General features: G+C 38.7%; 1 protein-coding gene across 2 annotated transcripts in view; it reads right to left on the bottom strand.

Annotated features, from left to right (window-relative positions):
- Positions 1-18,305, bottom strand: part of PDE8B (phosphodiesterase 8B) — a 57,128-nt gene extending 38,823 nt beyond the window's left edge. The window contains exons 1-2 of one of the 2 annotated variants that reach the window (XM_026036579.1): positions 17,997-18,305; positions 156-215 (exon numbers count right to left, since the gene is read on the bottom strand). In XM_026036579.1, coding sequence (XP_025892364.1) covers positions 156-215; positions 17,997-18,305 — 369 coding nt within the window. The remainder of the gene's footprint in view (positions 1-155; positions 216-17,996) is intronic. The other variant, XM_026036587.1, reaches the window with a different exon arrangement.
- Between the last annotated feature and the right edge of the window lie 4 nt (positions 18,306-18,309).

Here is an 18,309-nt window from a genome sequence, read left to right as displayed (position 1 = left end):
CAGGCAATTAGATAAACCAAAATACCAATTATCCATCTCAAAGTCCTTGTACAAGTAAAATGAAAACATTATGCTTAACTATAAGGGCTGAACCTTAATTTCTTCACCCATTAAACCTAAATTGATTGTATCAAGAAACTGAAAAAACATCTTACCTGGATTGGATCTTGTGTCAGTCTCATGGGCCCAATTTGTACCTCTGTAGTTGAAGCCTGCTAAATAAGAGCAATAGAGTTTTTTTTTCAGTATAGTTCTGAACAAGATTCCTTTTAGAAACAAGAATTCAAGATCAGACAAACCTACGAAGGATTCTCAAAGAAAGGAACCTGACTAGCAGCCTTGTTCCAGTTACTTTGAAGTACCTCTTTGATGAACATTTTTTTACCAAATGCTTAATTTTGTCTTTGTCTTTAAGTTGAAATGCTGTAGGGCTTCAAATGAAGAAAAGAAGAAATGCTTCTAGCTTTCCTTCTTCTCCCCAGAACACGATACCCTGCTTATACAACAAGAGTTATATATTGCTTAATACTATACAAAGTTATTTTTTTCTGACTAAAAAATGCCTTATTCATTTGAATGGAATACAGAGTTTCAAAGTCCTGTGACATATATTTGAGACTAGTATCTTACTATGTTTTGTTAAAAAAGTAATCTGTCAGACAGGAAAAATCGTCTGTACTGCAGATTTAGATTTATTTTCCAGAAATACAGCCCTTGGTTTGCAGGGAGGCAAAAAAAATGTTGCTACCATGTGAGTCATGACAATTTCAGAAGACTTGACAGCATGAGAGAACATCATAATTTAATGCTGTTATAAGAAAGCTGTCAAACATTGGTTATGGCTACTCTATTTCCATATTTCCTAGGCGCTGGACAACCTTTTATATATTTTGTGCAGTGATACATTTCAATACACTTTTCCTGTACACTACCAATTTGTTTCATTTTAGATTATTACTTTCAGAATACTGGTGACCAATTGAGCAATACCCTGTACTCTCCCATGGATGTATGTAAGAAAAAAAGAATCAGTGCATCCTTAAAATACTACTCCCATTACCCATATGGAAGATTATTTACAAGTTCAGCCTATAAAAGGGCAGATTCTCTTCCTTTCTCACACCAGTCATCCAAAGTAACTTAGCCCTGCAAGCCATGTGTAGAACACAACCCTGCTTGTAGGCAGATTCTTAGGATTTGCTCTGACACTCAGGAATCATGAAATTCTGCAGCGCACTGCTCTGCATTGCTGGTTAGCTTGAGTCTTTTGGAGGAGTATTGCCTTGTTTTTAAAACCAGCATTTTTCAAAGGAATGCAAAAAACATTCAGTGCAGCTGAAACTACTGGTAACCAGTTTTCTTCCTTATAAGACACAATACCTTGTTAAGTATTAACAGCCTTGCCTGCATGGGAGACAGTGGAATTACATATAGCTATTACTGCCATGCTGGACTTCCATGCATCACTGAGAGTTGATTCTTCTCAGCCCAGCAATGTACGTCAGAAGGTGGCCACAGGCAGCACTCCAAGAGATTAAACTACAAAGAGTCTGTCACTGTTTTCCAAAGCAAAAGCTGCCCCCAATATATCTGTAATTAACCTCTCCTTTTCTCACACAAAAGCTTCACTTACCACTTGGGCAGCTGCCATGTGGGAATGGAACTTAATGCAAGTAAGTGTGTCAGAATAGAAATGGAAGTTAACACTGAACATCAAGTTAATGAATTAGGTTACAGAAACAGAGTTCTCTGAAAGCTCCCGACCTTTCCCCATCCCTCCCCACACATACACAAAAAGGAAAACTAAACACATTCTTCCTCCAGTGATATTATACAGGAAACTCCTAAATACATTATTCTACCATGACTCACTTTTATTAAAATAAAAAATAGTTTAAGTAGTCTCATTAGAAGGTTGTATAATAAGAGGAATACACAACAAACACAGCATCATCCAAAAGGCTTCTTTTTAAAAATACACAGCTCTATGTTGAAATATTGATCAGGAGCCTGAGAGCTTCAACAAAAGACAGGTAGGACACAGATATGTATTTTATTATCCATTCTAAGGAATCAACCCCTTAACTGCACTGTTTACCCTGTGCTGTCACCTCCAAGGACTCAATTTTATCCAGAAATGAAAAACTATGTCTAAAATGTAGATCTGTGCATGAAAGTCTACCAATGCCTTCATGGAGTTTTCTTTAAAGAGTGACTACTTCCCTTATTCCCTGTGTTTTTTGAACAAATAACCAAACAAAAAACCTCCACCAAAGTTGGTAAACTACATTTCTTATACAACACAGAGGGGATGGCTGAGACTCCAAATTAAGACAGGCAATGATTCTGGGCAGAGGAAGAATTAATAAACCATCTCACTGGAAACAGCAAAGAGTAAGTCCAAAATTTTCCTTCCTGGACTTGGAGTTCTGAGCCTGATTTCACAAACTGAATCATTCCCCTTGGTTTATATGCCCCAAATGCTTTGAGTACAAACGACTTGACTCACTTTTCTCTTTTAAAATATGGCTGGAGGAGGCAGCCAGAGTGATGATATGAGCCTAGTCTCCATTGAAGCTCTACACTTCTCTCCTTGGCCTGAAGGAAGCCAAGTTCACAACTTCCTAACTCCCAGAAGAATCTGCCCATGTGGATGTTGCATATTAGTGATACCACAAACATACCTCTGTTTATTTCCTGACTTAAGTATCTCATCACTGATGATTTCCAACTTCAATAAATCTCTCCTTATTTTATTGACTGCAGGAAGGACTGCAAATAGACTTGCAACCTAAATCAATTAGTACAGTAGCTCATGATAGACTTTTCTGGTAAAATGTGAGGCCAAGCCTGTGTCTACAGAGGAACCAGAAATTCCTGATTTCAGTGAGCAGAGGAACAAACATGCCATTGGAAACAGAGAATTCACAAGTAAGTTGACTATCTGAGAATAATAAAAGCTTAGAAATACTCATTTGTTTAAACATTTTAAGCTTCCAGTATTATTTCTAATATCATTTAACCTCCTAGACCATCACCTAGGAAACAGCTATTAAGCAAAAAACAAAGTAAACTGCATTTTCTTAAATTCCATTTTTTAAATAAATCAGCCATCATCCCTTACTTCACCATCATAGCAATAACAGCAAGCAAAACGTACTTGCCGCTTCACTTAAGTTCCATCCTTTTAAGTCACCAACCCAATGCCCACTGCACAGCCAGAGGCCTGAAGCTGTACACTGCCCCTGCAACTTAAAAGTCATCTGGAATCAGTGTCACAACCATGTGAGGATCATGGCTGCTTAGCAGAGCGAACAGGTCTTGGGCTCAGGGTCTCACTACACCACTGTGCTGCTTCACAGAATCACAGAATAGTTGATGTTGGAAGGGACCTCTAGGAATCATCTGGTCCGAACTTCCTGCTCAAGCAATGACACCCAGAGCATGTGACACAGGGTGGCATCCAGACGAGTGTTGAAGACCTCCAAAGATGTCTTCTTCTCCCCCTTCCCTTCATCCTTGATTCTGTCTTTTCTGGCTAGGTATCCTTCCCAGTATTCCCTGGCTCAGCTTTTCCCCTCCTCCCATTCACAGGGATACTAAAAGTTGACCCCTCAATCCATCCCTTGGTTATTCCCATATCCATACCCTGTTATGTCACTATTTACAACATCCAATCTATGGCTAAGCAGGATTTCTATGAATGACACACGACAACCCAATTTAAAAAATAAAATAAAATAAAATAAAATAAAATAAAATAAAATAAAATAAAATAAAATAAAATAAAATAAAATAAAATAAAATAAAATAAATCCAATCAGATTCTGGCCTTGTAAGTGATTCGGTGCAAAGCTCAGTCTGATTTGCGTCAGCTGCAGGAGCAGATGTTGGGATTTGCATCTTTCTTTCTTCATACTCATTCCACTCTACAGGATTTTCTACCTTGTGCCTCTAATTAAAAATAAGGAAAGTAAGTGCTACAAAACAGAATTGTTTTCTATGTATGTCTCACTCTGTTTTTTTTTCTCTGAAACATAATTAATCAATTTGTGAGCAATTATAGACTAGTTACCATTTGACTAATCAAATCTTGCTGTACACAATCTCAAAGCATGGCAAGGAAAGAAAAGCAAACCAATGAGATGTAGGTAAACCTTTGGAAGAGAAGCAGGGAGAAGAAGGGAACAAAGGGCAGCTATCAAGAACAGGTCACAAAACCTGGAATATGCTTAAGAGAAGAAAGTATTGAAAGAGAAAATGCACTGACACTAAATAGCTAGTGATTTCAGACAATATCTTGAAAAAGCAAGCTGACACTTGTAAAGTAATTCTTTGAGCTCAGGCATATGTATGCCTGATATAAAATGACAACTGAGGCAAGAACATTATAGTAAGACTTTCTGCATTCTGTCCTGATAGCAGCTTCTTTATGAATACATTATCATAACAGGCAATAAAATAGTCAAATAGAAAAGACATCAGTATTATTTTGCTAATTTAGGCATACAAGCTGCCATTGTGAATCAGTTCCCAATTCTATTCACAGCAGCATCTGTGAGATGAAAAAAAAACATCACAATCCATACCCAGTAGTCTGAGTCCCATTTATTGCCACAGTTTGTAAATCAGGGCTTCCAAAAGAAGTGGGAAGCAATCCAGCAGCTTCATAGAGAGAGCTTCTCCCCAACACGGATTTTTCTTACATGGATTCAGGGTCTGTCACCTGTGCATTGGTTCTAGTAGGACCACACTAGGATGTTAGCACATTTTTGATGTTAGCACAAAATAGATTTGGTGTCCAAGTCAAGGCTAACCTTACATATGGTTTGTTAAACACAGCTGACTAAGACACACAAATCCATAAATGTTGTTGGAGATTTATAGACACATTTGCAAGTGCATGTAAGGGCTCTTATAACATAACATTCTCTCCTTGGCTTCTCTCCCCATTGCCAGGCAGTGTTTTCTTCACACTTCTTCGATCTTGATTGTTTAAGTTTGATTCTAAAATCTCAAATTAGCACACAAATATGTCTACATTAACTATGTTTAAAATAAATGCTCTTGCTGCCAATCATTTTATCAGAAACCTATAAAAAGAAGAAGGAATCTCAGAGAAGAGGAATCTCAAGCTTTCTGGATTTTTTTTGACATTTTATTTCAGTCTTCACAAAGGGATATACAATCATATTTAAGTGTCACTTCCCAGGATTACCATTACACAGTCATGAAAATGTTCCATTGTTAACTCCATGTTTTATTTGCTAAGATCTATTTGAGTGGGACGTCTGTCTGTCATTAGGATATATTATTCAACTCACTCTGAACACAATACTCAAAGATTAGAAAAATATCCTGAAATAATATTCACAGGTAGTAAAACACAATTCCCTAAAAAAAATTGTCAGCAATGGATGTTCTTTAATAGATTTTGCACATGTACAGTATGTGAACTTTCATGATCAAGAGCTAAAAGCAGAAGTTCTGGTTGCAGAATGCAGTGTTGAGTACCATATCTCTCCACCGAAAGTAGGTACAGGTGTCTACCTGCTATCCCCCACCTTATACTGCATAAGCTTAATTTTATGCAGCACAATCTCAATCCATCAATCTGTTTAATTTTATTTATGAGCATTATCATGAAGACAAAAAGAGTTTCTTGTTCACTTAAAGATAGCATGGCCAGAATGTTCAGTTTAATTAAAACCAGAGCTGTGTGAAACACTTGCATTGATCACAGAGAGCCTCCTGTCTTGTAGTTGCATCTTCTCCTCATGTACTATTGTTCTGAGTCATGAAATTCTCTAGTATTATTTTTATTTCTCTTACTGGACTGCAAAGAAATCTGAGATCCCCACTCAAGAAAATCTAATGGATTAAATCTAATGGATTTTTAAATCTAGTGGATTAGACTTTTATACAATTCCAGCAAAGAACTAGTTAAGCATAAATTACTTACAGTCTGACAGTACAGTTCATGAGGATACAACAGAAGGAGAATATATTGCTGGACTTCTCTATATCTTAACTTTAAAAGTCTTTAGATGGCCTCTGAATACAGATATGGTTTATTTCATCTTAACATTGTATTTATTCATGAATACACATTACTATACAGAAAACAGTAATTTCTAGAAATGTCCTGCTGAGTTACAGTCAGTTTTCTGACTGTGAGAAACCTGAGAAATATCTGACAGTTAGGAAAAATAAGTTGCTAAGAGAGCAGGGAAAGCCATCTGGGCAACTCTAGGCTCAACATTTTGGCACACTTTCACACTAAAAAACACTGTTCCAAAGTTGAATGGAAGAATAAAAACCACTGGGTTTAGTGATCAGAAGATGAAATTCCATATAGTCTTATCAAATTGCCTAATATAAGATATGATAAGGCAAAGTGATTTGCTAGAGGAAATTCAGTCAGTATGGCCTCTTTAAGACTGCAGAAGGGCAGGAGCATTAGAAAGGGATGAGAATTTGAACAAACTGAAGTGCCACATTATGCACTTAGGTATGTTATTGTATGTTGGAAGCCTCATAGCTGGATCTAACAGAAAAAGAAGGGATGACCAGAGGAGAGGAAACTTCTCTTCTTCGGTGTGATCTTCTAGAACTCCAGTAAATCAGAGAGGACGAAAAGTAAACTTTTTCATGACTTTGGTAAATTAAAGGGATTACAGAAAACAGTTTCCTAAAACTGCAAGGAACTGTTTTCTGACCCAGGGGACCTTTTAAGATATTGTATTCAGATATTGCAATTTACATAGCAAATTACTGATATATACATATATATTAATATTGTTGACCACAGAATTAGGCCTCAAGTCTTTATGATAAAACATAAAATTACTGGAATGAAAAAATGCCTTAGAAAAAATGTCCTTAGAAAAAGGACACTTTTTCTTAGAAAAAATGTCACTTTCCACTGCACTCCATTTTAGACCTTTCTAGTGACACAGAGGGAACCTACTGTTCTATATTTAGCTGCCAGGCACAGGTTAAAACCACCCCGAGGCGGTTTTAGACTTCTTCCAAGTGCAATGACCCTGAGGAAATGCAAAGTCAAACTCGCACGCTGGTTTTTCCAGTCAAGCGGCATGGCTTTACTCAAGTGCTTTAATATTTTGCTAAGTCAGGCTTCGATGGAGGCCAGGATTGCAAAGACATAAGAGCAGCTGTACTGGGTCACATCAACCACGGCGCTAACATCATGTCCCAGAGAATGGCCAACACTGCAAACCAAGAGAAGAGTACAAAGCAGGAAAAGCAGGTGTTACCTCCTAGATCCAGACCCTGACGGTGGGATGCAAGCCTCAGATGTTTCCTAATGTACATACAAGCTGTTTCTGATTTATTAATCCTCAAAAGATTTGTCTTTCACTTTTTTTTTGTCTAGCACCCCTTTGAACTCACGCTACAAGTTTTGTGGAAGACCTATCTTCTTGTTATATTTTTAGGTTTATAGGAACACAGTCTGATGCATTGTGTTGCTTGCAACCAGTGAGCTTTCGAGAAATGGCCATATATGGGTTAGATTATGCCAAAAATCTACTTTAGAAATTAAGCAAAGCCACTTTCAAGTCTTCAAAATCAGATGATGAAGTCCAATTTTCAATGTTACATCAACACAGTTACAAATTCCTGAAACAAATTCCTAAATCACTCAGGAAATAACTCTTATTACCCTCTTAAAATATGATCACATCAAAACACTAACCAAAGCCTCCTAGAGAAGTTTCTTAAGTTTTCAAAAGATAATTAAAAGTGTTTATAGATACAGTTCCCATTTTCTCCAGAGTGGGATCATCTTCTCTGGATTGGGAATTCACAACCAAGCAGGAGTTAGGTAAGAATTTCCTCCCACATAAGTGCACTGGAAAAACCTCTGGAATGGAGCAGGAATCCTCATCACAAACCAGCATCTCTCATTGCAGTCAGCCATCTCAGAGGTGTTAAAAGCCACATTACTGAAGACATTAGGTAGCCTCAGAGCTTTGGACACACAACTCTTGAACTGATTTTGTGTATAACATATCATAAAAAAGGTTGCTCTATTTCTACACCTAACAAAACTTACAGCTGTGCAACTATTGATCATTTGGCAGATTAAGAGGTGAAAAGCAGACGTTAGAAAGGGAGCCGTATGTACATTCTCAGCAAATAACAACTGTTCCTTCATTTCTTACACATGCTAGTTACTTCAGTTTGTTTCTTCTACACTGAAGATGACACTTGGTATAAACTGCAATGAAACTGGAGGCAAGTTCAAGTAACTAGATTGTACTACGAACAATGGAATTTCACTGGTTTCTTTGATACCTGAATAAACCCAGGTAGAACTGTTCTCACTTAGAGTGACAAAGTAACTGATCATTAAAGAATAAATGGAGAAACTTGACAACTGGTAGACACATCTGCTTTCAAACATGACCAAAAAGAATCAAGAAGTCCATACATATAAAAATAATCTGCTTTGATCTTGCTCTCAGAAATGGAAACATCTCTGCAACTGCTGATTGGAGAAAAAAAAAAAAAAAAGAAGAGATGTCAGAAGAGGACCAGGACCTAATCAACCTGCAGACTATCAAGCATGCAGACAAACATACAAAAGGATTTTCCACCATGCAGGGAAGACACACTACACTCTTTAGTGATCCTATGCTGAAATAATGGGTAGAAAATGAAAATCATTTTGAAATGTGAACAATTCCACTGATGGAGCCTGAAAAAAAAAAACAAAAAAGTTCTGTTGTTAAATGCAACTTATCTGTCACTGAAATCAGCAGAAATGCCAGGATCCACAAAAACAAACAAACAAAAAAAAAAGCCAGTCACACCAAATAAAACAACAACTTAATACAAAGTCATTTTCAAAAGACAATGCTATGGATTCCTACCCTACAGCACTAATACACTTGCAAATACCCCCATTAGGGTTTGCATCTCAGGATGCACAGTCTTTTTATCAAAAGCATCCCCATTTTGTTTTCCAATATTTTTGATAGTGATAGTGATTTTGATACTGATGCTATGCCTTTTTTTTTTAAAGTTTCTTTTTGTGGCTGGGTTTGTTTTTTGATTTTTTTTTTAATTCCTCTCTTCGGAGCAACAAGGCCCTCCTAGTCAGCCACTTTTCCTGTTTTACCGTAAAAACATCCATTTAGCTACCAGTATCTCTCCCCCAAACATCCTGATGCCACAACAAGGGAGAATAGTTTGACCGGAGCAGCACTCCAGACAAGAGAAAACACACATGAAGCTAAGAAGATTTTTTTCTTTCAAAGATGTACAGCTTGCACTGGCAAACAGAACGGTTCATAGCCTTCAGCTTGTCTAGATAAATAATACACATTTAGCTTTCTCATTCTCAAATATAAATTTATATATGTGTATATATATATATATATGTATATTAAGTCCCCATTCTAGCCTCCTCCATCCTAAGACACAGGCTACTTTCACATGACCCAATCTCTGTTAGATCAATTGCTTTCACTTCATTTAAATGATTATGTCCCACTCAGGTCTCTCTGGTCATCTCAGGTTTTCACTTTATCCACCTCTTCTCTAACCAGCCATTTCTGTACTCTAGTTCAGCTTTTATGCCTGAAAACAAAGGAAAGACAGCAACTTGGTCCTTCAGGCCTCGTCAAGGCAGATTGCAAGGTGTTGGTGAGCACACCACACTGGCCTAAGAGGACTGCAGTGGAGACTTGTGTGAGCTGTCCAACAGTTGCAGCCAACTCTGCTGCCTCCCCAGTTCGCCTACTGCTTTAAGACCTTGAGAACTAAATAAATCAAAACTCCTGAGATCTCCTGCTTTGCCATCATAGCCTCTCCCACTGCATCCTCTGAGATAATGGGAAGCAGCCTGAATCAGTGACAAGGCATTCTACATCCTGTTTGCTCACCTCTTCCAGGCTCTTCCATAGCATGAACGCAGCTCCACTTATTTAACATATATGAATGATTTTATTCTGAAATGTAATATAACATCTTTCCCTGAAAGCTGGTGGTATTTTCCAATGTAATCACACAGCTCAGGAAACTACTTTCATCATGACATTAGGAAGAAATAAGTCACTAGGACAGGAACTCTTTGGAAGTGGACATATTTCAGGGAAGTGCTTAGAACTGAGAGGAAGAGAAATCCGTAATAGGAAATATCCCAGAAGGTTGAACCTGTTCACAAGGCTGAATCTGTTCAGACTCGCAAAAAGAAAATTCAATCTGGGTGTCTCGTCTCCAGGAAGCACCAAAGCCACCATGCTATCATATTATCTGGGGAAAGCCTCTATCTCAAAATTTCAGAAGATCCATGTTTCACTTCAAAAATAAACATGCACGAGTTCTAGAGTCTCATTTTATCCCATTTTTTTTCTAAAAGAGAGTTCTTGTTTTGCTGCTAGCACAATAAGTTGCTCTATATAAACAAGCACAATGACTATTAAATGTAACTTCAGAAGAACGATGGGCATTGACAAAGCTCAAATTGAAGAAAGTCTCTGCAGTGATAACTGTCGCAAAGTGGGTCACCTAAGAGCAAAGGGAAAAGTGAGTGCAGGAAGTTGCTCCTTAGCTAACTTTGGAGAGTGAGTGCCCGTTCCACAACATATTAACATGATCTTTTTTCTGCACTAAGTTGTATACTAGAGGTAAGTATTTTGATTAAAACATGCATAAAATAAGGGGGAATTGGCCCCTTGACCTTCAACTAATTCTTCTCCCTGCCCCTCCTGAAAACCCAGACAAATTGTAATTAAATTTAACAGGTTACGGCTCTACATGCAAAATGTCCGTGAGCACATGTTTGTCCTAGGCTTATAAATAGCTGTTTAATGGCTTGTTTTCCAATAGCTACACTGCTTCAAAACTCATTCCATCCTTTTCATCTCACAGCAGACATTACTGACTCCACTAATGCAGAGCCTCTAAGCTAACTGCAGTGCATTTGGATTTCTTATTTAAATGCTGCTTTATAATATGCATGCACACATGCACATACACGCTTGGCTGAGTACTTTGTAAAGTCATGGAAACCAAGGAGCAAACACTTGCTCTACACCATTCTAGTGGATCTACCTGGGATGCTTTGTGCAGGAGTTCACTCTTCCATACTACAAAATCAGCAGATGTTGGTCCAGTTTTACCACCCTTGTAGAAACAGTGCTGCTTCCTTGGCTGCAGCATGAATACAAGGCAAGAGATTGTGTTGGAAAGCCATCAACAAAAATGTTTATCAACATCAAAATTCATTCTGTATTTTGAAAGAAACGAGTAACAAGTAATTAGGAGCTCCATACTCAATCTGATTCAAAAGTAGTACCATATAACTAAGAGGCTTCTCAAGGCTAATCTAAGCCTTTTCCCATATTCAAGATATAGGAGATTTGGCACTGGATAAGTGAATCAGTGAGTGGTTCTATAGGAACCACTTACAGAATAACTCTGTTCCTGGAAAATAAGGTAATCTAAAGGAGCACCATGTCTCTAATACATTTTGTTCTTTAATAGATAAAAGTACAGGCAGGAAAAAATAATATTTATATGTGGAATGGCTGGATCAGATGTGTCTCCTACAGAATGAGCTTCTTGTATTTTGAGAATGGTCCCACATAATCGCTTCCAGAGGGGGGAAAAAAAAAAAAAAAAAAAAAAAAAAAAAGAGGAAACAGTGAACTGTTGCTACAAAGCAATATAGGCGACTTACTGAGCAAGAAATGCAACTCCTAAACTGTGCAAGGGAAGGACAGTAATGCACAGGAGACAATCACTTGATATTCATTATTGCAAACTCACAGTCTTGATCACAAAATAATGTGATCACATATTTTAAACACATGCTGCATTCTACAAGGTCTCAGTGGAATAAAATACTTTTACATCCATAGAGCTGACTATATATTTTCTCAAGCCAAAATCCTGCAAGTTATTCTGAAATCTGGAAAATAACAATTTTGCTCACCATGACAACACTCCCCCAAGAGAATTAAATTCTGCTACACCATGAAGAACTTCACATACCATCTCCTAGCAACCATGCAGGTATATAGAGGCTTCACTGACAGCAATTTCAGAAAGTTACATATATATTAAAGATAATTCTACAAAACTGAATGACCACATGCATTTCACTTCGGGCTTCACTGAGAAAGCCTGTAACCGAGACAGAGTTGAGCCTTGGAGAAACAAGAGGAGTAACCAAAACATAGACATGAAATACAAAAAGAGAATGGTCTATATGGAAAACAAAATACCCCGAGATCTTGCAGCAGTGCAGGTGGGACTAGAGAAAGATGCAGCCCACAACAGCATGCAAGTGTGGCCATATTACCCTATCCATTTAAGGAGACTGTAAAATATCAGATCCTGATGTAGGAAAATCACTTGGATCTACTAAAAATCCTCTTGGCTTCTATGGGCTTTATATAGCACCACACAAAAATGACAACTACTTAATTCCTCAGAACACGACTATTACTAAAAGCGCACGTGCCTTACTCTGTCAGGAATGTCTGCACTGTAGAGTGCACCCTGGTGACCTGACTAGGACCAACAGTGCCCTTTCGGAAGCAGAGGAGGTTTGGCAATCTTTCTGAACTAATAAACTGTGATGAAGAAAAAAAACCCAAGTCCCCACTCAGCAACAGCAAACATTATTGTGTGTCAGGCTCTTAAATACCCATTACAGTAAATAGGGCAAGAACAGCACCTCAGTGTGGCACACATACATGGGGGCGAGTTCTTATCAAACCAAGTGATAAGAAATGCTTTCAAGAGATGTTTGATAGTTCTGCCTGTTACTCAGATCAACTGAAACTGCTTCTTTGTTCTACTGCCCAAACCACTACTGTAGGTATGAAAGATGATGTGATTAATACACCCCGAGTGACAGTGCAGGAGTAGTAAGATATCTGTTGACTCCAAATGCCTGCATGGTTAAAGTACATAGTTCTCTTCAAAGTTTCCAAGTGTGGCTTCCATTTTACTCTTTGCCTGTGACTGGTTTCTCTTTTCTTTTGACAATGAGAGCTTCAGCATCTCTTCTATTCTCTCTTCTGCTCCAACTGACTCTCCTAAGAAGACAGCTAGGACTGATGAACATTTCCAAAAAAGGAAGGCAAACATCAGAATGACAAAAAGCCAAAGGCCAGGAAATAGGCTGATATGAGATCAGTCTTTCTTAGCCAAGGAGTTTGTCTCACCTCTGTTTTTTAATACATTAAATCATTCCACATGGTCATTGCTCTCTAGTAGCCTCTTCTCCTTGTATAACCTCCTTGTATTGCCTCCTTGGGGCAATAGGCTCCCAAAACAAATAGCTTTACAGTAAATGATTAGTCAAATATTAGAACAACCCAAAAAATACTTTGGATGATTTATCTTTCCATCAGAAAAAAGTTGAAAAGTAGAAAAATAGTATCTGTAGCAGCATTAACACTCATGAGCTCATTCATGAAACCAATCCATCTGAAAACTAAGAAAGAAAGTGCTTTATAAAAAATGATAGAAATGCATATCGCCTAGACCTGTTTTGGAAATCAAGATGGTTCTCTTAAGGACTCAGTATAAAGTAAGCTCAAACTATCTGCTCTGTTTTTTTTTAGACAAGTGGCTTGTTCTTTTCATTAGAAAAGAATTCTTCCATCCTGTAACACTTTACAGGTGACAAAGCACTCTTTTTTGAGGGTGACAAAGCACTGGAACAGGTTGCCCAGAGAGGTTGTGGAGTCTCCTTCTTTGGAGATCTTTAAAACCCGCTTGGATGCAGCCCTGTGCCACGTGCTCTAGGTGACCCTGCGTGAGCAGGGGGGTTGGACTCGATGACCTCTGAGGTCCCTTCCAACCTTTGGCATTCTATGATTCTATGATTTACAGTATGCACTTCTGCCTAGCACTGCTTAACAGAACAGTTACAAACTTGCTAAAATTCACCTGCATCACTTGAAGGAGATGGGAGAAAAAAGAAAAAGAAGAGAAAGGGCAGCAACTATCTGCAAGTCTTTTTAGCGCTCACATGCAAGAAGTCTGGACTTAGTCCAGGGAAAGCACTTCTCTGCTAGCAACATTTTTTATGGTAAGAGTCATTGAGGCTTTCTCCTCTCAGAGGGCAGCTAAGATGAAAAGGCTTTGCACTGTAATATAGCTTGATGTACTAACTCTTCTCAGTCTGCTCCAAGAATTTTATGTCATCTTTGCAGTCCCAGAACACATTCAAGATGGCTGTGATGCCTTAGGTGTCACGTCTAGTTGAGAAATCAATCTCTGCCACACCGAGTCACAAAGTGAGATTTCTCCTAGGAGAGAAGTTTTTTCAAGTCTGGCCTTAACATGCTAGTAGCCAGTTAAACAGTAGCATAATTAGAACAAAACAAGAAGTTTTGTTCTAATAAGAACTCCAGTGAGTTATTCCTGGTTTTGGACATGATGCTGCTTCCAAGAGAAGAGCCATACTTTAGAACATGGTAGTGTTTACGGTTAATTCTTTCCAGGGCCTGTAGGTCCAGGCCTGTACAACTCTCTCTGTCCTTGGATTTTTCCAAGTTCTCCATAGTGGTTTGTCTTCTGAGTTGGAACTGGCAGCTGTGTCCTTCCTCTCCTTCCAACCCTTTAAAAAAAAAGAAAAAACCCAACAACTTCTTTTCACTGCTGCCTCCTTTAAAATTAACACTGACGAGCACTACACAGTCAATTAGAAATTAGTCTGACCTACTGTATTGCTTTTTATTTCTAAACTTTGTCTTTAAGAAATATTTTAATTCAAGAAAAAAGCCTGAAAAATTGTCACAAACATTCTGCTGTGACTGACTTTCTAGAGAGGTTTATACACAGATCATCATCTTCCATACAGAACATCGCATGAGGGAATCAAGACAGTACATTTGCGCTTCTTGCTTTAAAAAGAATAATTAGAAGATTGCATTTTTTTTTTCACTTGACTCTATGTTAGCAACAATAGCCCTAAAGTTTGTTTGCTCTTTAAGTCTCTAAGTTTGGCTAACATTTAAGTATCAAGATACTGAAAAGCAGCATATTTGAGCGCATGCAAAAAATGTGCATTTGCATTCTTTAAGTCTTAAAGAATAAGCATAAATAAGTAAAGCTTCTATTTTCAGATGACAAGCAAACCGCTTAAATGAGTATTTTACTGCAACTCAAACAACCAAAAGTCTTTTGAATATATAGTAGCCATGCTCAGGTCAACTTCCATTTTGATGCAAATGCAACATGCTTCACTTTTTGCCCCAACAAGAAGTCATTTACTTCTTTCCAAATAGCTGATACTGTTGCACTTCAGGAGTGGCAACCTTTGAGTAAAGGGGCAAGCAACCACCATATGCTCAGTGTGTCCTCCCCACGCATTTATGCTTCACATGCTTCACATAAGTAAAATGGCATGTATCTCTACATAAAGCTGATAGAGGATACTGTTGGTTACCGTGATATTTTCCTCACAGTTTGCAGGAAATATGAAACATTACACAGTCAACTCCTGACAGAAGAATATTATCTAATACATACCTGCAGTAGTTTATATACATTACAATTCTCTGCTGGCCATAAGAGATAATAGTAAGCACAGGCATTATTATGGAATGAGTATATGCAAGGAAAGTCTATTCTGCCTCAATGTTTGTGCTCAAGTAACTTAGTAACACAGGATACGTCTGGGCACCAGAGAGTCCTGTTTCAGGTTATAGCACAAACTCATAATGCTTACCAAGTTCACTTGCACCTTTGTTAACTAACCTGTGGGCAACTGCTACAGAACTTGGGGCGCCCATAAAGCAGCATGCGCACACACGTGAGCAGGACTTGACGAGCACACCTAAATGCTTATCTTAAATCTTAAAATGATCTTAAAGCAGAGGGGAAGAAGGGAACACAAGGTATCTTTGTAATACTGACCATGCCCAAACAAGGACAGATTATATGGACTTAAAAAGTAAAGTTTGGACAAGCCATGTAGTTCAAGCAACAATTGATCTTCTCCTTTTTCGTTTGAATAACATTGGAATGAAATAATTACAGATTGATTTCTTTTAATACCATTTTAATATTATGATATAGCAAGTTTAGAGATATAAGACACAAACTTTGATTGTGTAAGGAATGAAGGAACAGTTAAGAAGAGAAAATAAAGACATGAAGCAGCATGGTTTAAGCGTGCTGAATAGTAACACAACCAAAGTGATATTAATTCATAATATTAGCAGCCTTTTGACCCAAATCTGTGCTTCCTCCCTCTAAATACAACTAGATGAAATTCAACACAGCTAATATATACAACTAAGCACTGAACAAATTAAAACATGATATTAGTAGACATTATCTGTACCAAAAATGCTAACATTTTTCTTCAATTTTTAACTTTATGAAAATAATTTTTGCTATATGTATTACAAAAGACCTATAGCTGCAAACTTTCCCATTCCCTGTAGCCAGAGAGTATTTTCCATTTATCATGTTTCTGCAATATTCAAACCTTGCTTTGGTCACACAGATACTCAACTATGGAATGACCCTCTATGAAATTGTGCTGGGAGTAGAAGCTAGAAGTTCTGAGTTCTTTCAAAATGGATATTAAAAATATTTTGTGTGTGAGTTCTTGTGAGTAAGAAACATTTTTTCTATATCATGGAAAGTTTATTATTATTATTATTAACAAAAAGCTTGATTACCTTAGGTGCTAGGGACTCAAAAATTTCAAAAAGTTCCTGAAACTACCCAAAAGGAGATTAGGGTGCTGAACATATGAAATAAATTCACTTAAAAAAACAAAGAGATGATAAATATATTGGCTTAGAAGAGTTGATTATTATCTAATAACAAATAATAAGCCAGCTAGAAGAAATAGATATTACCACCTTAGAAGGCCTTTTTTTTTTCAAATCACAACTCACAATGCATGCACATTGCACAAGTGCAATGATGTCCACTCTGCTCTCTTCATTAAAACAAAAAACCTTATGTCTTAAGAAGTATCTCTTCCCATTATGAAGTTTTTATTGAAAACTTCAAAATCCCCAAGAAACATAACAAATTATTATTCCAGTCCTTTTCAATTTGTATTCATATCCCTGATTATGCAGGCTCTGCCCTGCATAATCTACATGAATGCATTCTGTGTGAATGAGAAAGACAGTCAACATAGCTATAGACATCTCCACATGTTCCTCAACACACAAGCTAACTAACTAGGATGTTCTCTCTCTCTCTCTCTCTCTCTCTCTCTCTCTTTTTTTTTTTTTTTTTTTTTTTTTTCCCCTGGGATCTCTCTCACTCACATTTTCCTTGGATAATTTCTTGGTTAAGTTATAGAAATAACTATATTGAGTTTACATCAATCTTTTAATTAATTATATTACAAGCTAATAGGATTTACTTAAATCAACGGAACTACTTTGTGACTCAGTATCCTGCTTTATTACAACACCACAGAAGTAACTGGAGTGACCATCAGCACCCATCACCCATAATGAATTAAAAACTTGGAAATGGGACAACATCACAAAACTTGGGGGAAATGAATAAAGACTCTGCTTTCACATTACTCAAAACACACAAGTGGTCAGAGCATCTGTCTTTTTAACTGGCTAGATGCAGGCGAAGAGGATGCGACTGGCTGGATGCAGGTGAAAAGGATGTGCACATTGCAGAGGCATCTGCCTCTGCCACAAGCCTCCCAGCCCAGAGAGCAAGCAGTGCCCACAGACACGGCGCTCCAGAAGCCTCAAGCACGAGGGCATCAAGCACTCGGTTCTCGCTGCTGAGGGTTAAGATGAAAGGGGAAGGAAAGCGAGTTATTCCAGCAAACGCATCTCTCTCCCAGCTCTCAGCCTCACAGGGCGGCACTAGCTCTGCTGCCTCTCTAAGGGCGGCGAGCCCACGGCGGCAACTGCAGCCTCGTGCGGGGCATCGCGCTGCAGCCGGGCCCCGCCGCCACCTTCCCCCTCGTCAGGCGCGGGGGCTCCCTCGCGGCCGCCGCCCGTTACCTTGACGCTGCTGTGGCTGGTCTGGGTCTCGGCCTCGATGGCGCAGCAATGGGGCGCCCTGGCCCTGGCGGCGGCGCCGGGCTCCCCGCGCTCCCTGCGGCGGGGGCCGCTGCAGGGCGGCGCCGGGCGGCTCTGGTAGGCGAGCACCGAGGGGATGGAGTCGGCCGCGTCAGTCTTGATGAAGAGGCCGTGCAGGGTGGCGGCGCCCTGCGAGATGGTGGTGGTCTGGTGCGGGGAGTTGGACTCGTCCGAGTCGCGGCAGTAAATCACGCCGCTCTGCGAGACGTGGATGCTGGGGGCGCAGCCCATCCCT

Source organism: Nothoprocta perdicaria, unplaced genomic scaffold (assembly GCF_003342845.1).
Source record: "Nothoprocta perdicaria isolate Ctin4 unplaced genomic scaffold, notPer1 scaffold_1, whole genome shotgun sequence".
NCBI lineage: Eukaryota > Metazoa > Chordata > Aves > Tinamiformes > Tinamidae > Nothoprocta > Nothoprocta perdicaria.
This window is presented reverse-complemented; position numbering and strand designations above follow the sequence as displayed.